At 45.0% G+C, this 4463-nt stretch overlaps 1 protein-coding gene across 1 annotated transcript; it reads left to right on the top strand.

Annotated features, from left to right (window-relative positions):
- Window positions 1-2498: 2498 nt before the first annotated feature.
- Window positions 2499-3736, top strand: LOC148521782 (ADP-ribosylation factor 6-like). The gene has a single exon (XM_088474739.1). It carries the CDS (start codon window positions 2564-2566, stop codon window positions 3215-3217), a length of 654 nt encoding a protein of 217 aa, XP_088330865.1. The 5' UTR covers window positions 2499-2563; the 3' UTR covers window positions 3218-3736.
- Window positions 3737-4463: the final 727 nt, after the last annotated feature.

The following is a 4463-nucleotide window of genomic DNA, read 5'->3' as shown; positions in this document are numbered from 1 at the left end:
TCTTATACAGTGCCCCCAGTAGTGCCCCATATACAGTGTCCCCCTATGCAGTGACCCCAATAGTAGTCCCGGTATGCAGTGCCCCTTATGCAGTGTCCCCAGTAATGCCTCTTATACATTGCCCCCAGTAGTGGTCCCCCTATGCAGTGCCCTCAGTAGTGGTCCCCCTATGCAGTGCCTCTTATACAGTGCCCCCAGTAGTGCCCCTTATACAGTGCTCCCAGGAGTGGTCTTCCTATGCAGTCCCCCAGTAGTGCCCTTTATACAATGCCCTCAGTAATTCCCCCCTATGATGTGCCCCCAGTAGTGCCTCTTATACAGTGCCCCCAGTAGTGTTCCCCCTATGCAGTGCCCCTAATGCAGTGTCCCCAGTAATACCTCTTATACAGTGCCCCCAGTAGTGAACCATATACAGTGTCCCCCTATGTAGTGCCCCCCAGTAGTGTTCCCCCTATGCAGTGCCCCCCAGTAGTGTTCCCCCTATGCAGTACCCCCAGTAGTGCCCCTTATACTGTGCCCTCAGTAGTGACCTTTATGCAATGCTCCCAGTAGTGCCTCTTATGTAGTGCCCCGTAAACAGTGTCCCCAGCATTGCCCCATATACAATGCCCCCCTATGTAGTGCCCCCTTATGTAGTGCCCTCTGTAGTGATCCCCCTATTAGTGCCCCTTATACAGTGTCCTCAGTAGTGCCCCTTACACAGTGCCCCCAGTAGTGGCCCCCTATGCAGTGCCTTCAGTAGTGCCCCCCTATGCAGTGCCCCCAGTAGTGCCCCATATACAGTGCCCCCAGTAATGCCCCTTATAGTTTCCTCAGTAGTCCCCTTCATACAGTGCCCCAGTAGTGATCCTTATACAGTGCCCCCCTATGTAGTGCCCCCAGTAGTGGGTCCCCCCCTATGTAGTTCCCCCAGTAGTGGGTCCCCCCTATGTAGTGCCCCCAGTAGTGGGTCCCCCCATGCAGTGCCCCCAGTAGTGGTCCCCCAATATATTGCCCCCAGTAGTGGTCCCCCTATGCAGTGCCCCTTACATATATAACACATAACACGATTACTTACCTCTCATTGGCTGCTAAAACAAACACACCGCCGCCGGTTGGGAACCACTTCAAAGGTGGGAACCACTAGGTTACTAAATTTAATGGCTGTTGCATTACACCCTCTCTAGAAAAGAGTCAAGTGCTGGTTGTGGATAATACAGGGGACCCCTACTCATGAGGGAACCCTACATCTCCCCCCCCTGTATTTTCACAACCAGGACTGGCTCAGAAAAGCCCAGTGCTGGTTGTGCTTTGGGAGACCCCACATGTTTTTTTTATTTTAACATTTTAATAGCTTTTTTTAACACAGAAGCATGCATGGATCTCACTGATCTGTGCATGCCTCTGCGTAACTTGCACCAGGTAATGAAACTCGCATTACAAGGTGCGAGTTTTCCTGCAGTTAAAAATGGGACCCTAAAACTCGCACCCTGTTACATTTGCGAGATGCGGGAGAAACTCGCACATTCTAAATGTGTGAAAATGTGCGAGTTTGCATTGCACAAAAACTTGCACCCTATTACATTTGGCCCAATGCGACCGGTCAGAAATGCCCACTGGGCAGCTGCCATAAGATAATCTTCCAGCTGCCCCCAATGGACATCCTGGCCCCCCTGTATCCCTGCACCCTTCCCCAGTGTCTGCCGTGCAGTCGATCATGCACATGGCAGCTGCAAAGACGAGCAGCCGCCGGGGAAATGTAAATCCAGTAGCGCTCAGCGCCCCCAGTGTATACCCAGTGGAAAATGTAAAGCCGTGATGTGGCGATGGTCCAGTCATCCATGGGACAGTATATCGCCAATCGATATTAAAATTGATATTGATGGTACGTTTTTTAAAAATATTTATATATATTTTGTTTAATTTAAATTGTGTTGGATAAGTTATAAATATATGTTCTGGACCTAATTAAATCATTAAAAACAAAAAAACTATTTGTGAGCGGTTTTTCGACCCCATGCAAATAAAAATGGAATCCTTTTAACTTGGCCAGGGATATATAAGGAAAACCTAAAAATAAAAAACAGTACACTACCAGCATCTCACACTTTGATATATCTGCCTCAATATATTCAATATCCATGAGCATTTCCTTGACTGGCTAATAGAGATATCTGTTTGCAGTGAGCAAAGAATTAAATTCTATCCTTCATACATCTGCTTTATATTAATACGGTAATTTATTTGTGTAACTGCAGGAGTAGAACTGTTTTACTACTGAAAGTGGTTGCTCATTTGTCGCTTTATACAAGCAAAAATGTCACTGAGCATAAATGCTGATTGTGTTATTATTCATTTATGCCTTAATATTTATGTTTCTATCTGTGCTGCCTGATACTGAGAGACTCAAATTGATGAGATCACTTCCTGTGCTTCTCTCACCAGTGTCGCTGTCAGAACAGGTTGTGCAGAAAACTTCCAACACAGCACAGAGTGACAAAGCAAAGAGGAATTTTTTTTTCAGGCTTCCCCTGTTACTAAGTAACATGGGTTTGGCCAGTGAAAGAATACTGTATATATAGCAATGAAGACTAACAAAAAACATAAACAGCAACAGAGAGCAAACAGATTTTTACAGAAAGGAGCAAGAACATCTACTGCATCCATGGGTGGTCTACTGAGCAGCCTCTATGAAACTCTGACGAACTTCTCTAGTACCAAAGCTAGGATCCTGATGCTGGGTCTTGATGCTGCTGGAAAAACCACAGTACTGTACAAGATAAAGCTGAATGAGACAGTCTGTACAATACCTACTATTGGATTCAATGTAGAGACTGTGGAACCCACCCGTAATATCACATTCACTGTGTGGGACGTGGGTGGTCAGGACAAGATCCGAGCCCTGTGGAGTCATTACTACATGAATACAGATGGGCTTGTTTTTGTGGTGGACAGTGCTGACCCAGAGAGATTCCTGGAGGCCAGGTCAGAGCTCAATACTATCTTGGAAAATGATGAAATGAGAGGAGTTCCCTTCTTGGTGATGGCTAATAAGCAAGATCTTCCAGGTGCCAGGAGCCCCACAGATTTGGCAGAGGAGTTGGGGCTGACAAAGATAAGCGGACACAAGTGGCACGTCCAAGGGTGCTGTGCAGCCACTGGGCAAGGACTTGTGGAGGGTCTGGTGATCCTCACAGATTTGGTGAAACAGTTTCAAAAGAACAAACCGTACTTTTAGCCATGTTCTCCCATCCTTCCAAGTATTCCGACTTGGAACTGCGTGCATATGGTGCAAACCTGCCTTGTTGGCAAATTTTGATTCCTTTTCAAGCAAAAGGGTAGAGACAGTGCAGCAGTGCATATACTTCTGCATCATGATGGAAGGTTTCTGCAGAGGGCCTTGACACGGTTGTTTGTGGCCCTCTGCTGGTTTCTCCTGGTACAACAGAAAAGGACATTTGTAGAGACTGCATTTCAAACTCCAATGAACATTACTGAGTACAAAAAAACACTATTGAGTGTGTGTATATGGGTGGGGGAGAGTTGAAGTGTCGCAATGTTTGCACAGCATGGTTTAAAATGTACAACTTTCTGATTTCATTACCTCACCATGGGGGGTCATATTGTGTGAATATTAAATGCCATATACTATGTATAAAACTGTAATCTTATCCTAACAATTATTTAATTTGAAAGCTATACATATGTGTTCCTTGTTCTTATTTTGAAATAAAATACACTTATACAATTGAAACTACATTGTTCTTAAGTAAATCATTTGCTTTTTTATTTTTAAATAGTGCTAAAGGTTCAGTGTGATAACATGATCTTTTTTATTTATTTCTGTGTGTATGAAAATAGATGTATTCATATGCACTTGTCTGCATGGCTTATGTTTTTCCCAAATGTTGCACTGTAGTATAACCTATGGAGATGAGCTCTTTATTGAAATGTGCTCTCCCTTGTTACTACTTTGCTTTTCTTTGTGCTAAAAAAAAATTGAAACACTTTATTACCACTAAAAAAGTGAAGGCAGGTTACTGCAAAAAAGGTAATGAATGATGGGGCACAAGCTCCTTCCTATGCACCTCAGACCCAGCGATGTATGCACTATGGGTGCAGGGTGTGGGGTGCACACAGGTCCATGGGTCACCCAGAAAAGATCCGATCGTGTGCCATGCAGCAGATCCTCCCCTAATGTAATCTTCTAGCAGCACCATCTTTTGGGTTGATATTTTTATGAAGATGGTGTCACTGCAGGTGAAATTTGTCAGTGTGCCCCGATAATTGTAGTGTTTGTGCGGGCAACCAAGGGTAAAATATCAATTGTCCAGCATGCCCATCAGATGAGATATTTTGTAAATTAAATGTCGCCGCATCGGGCAGTGTATGCTCAGCCGCGGCCGACTGACAGATATTTCCCCTGTTCTTTCACAGGGAAGGAATGGGGAAATGTCTCCTCCCCGGGGGCGGAGCGCAGATAT

The sequence above is a fragment of the Taudactylus pleione genome, unplaced genomic scaffold (genome assembly GCF_031769625.1).
Source record: "Taudactylus pleione unplaced genomic scaffold, aTauple2 ptg000155l, whole genome shotgun sequence".
Classification (NCBI taxonomy): domain Eukaryota; kingdom Metazoa; phylum Chordata; class Amphibia; order Anura; family Myobatrachidae; genus Taudactylus; species Taudactylus pleione.
This window is presented reverse-complemented; position numbering and strand designations above follow the sequence as displayed.

What these genes read in the sequence shown, in the direction of transcription:
- LOC148521782 (XM_088474739.1), top strand. Translation starts at nt 2,564, where the DNA reads ATGAAGACTAACAAAAAACATAAACAGCAACAGAGAGCAAACAGATTT.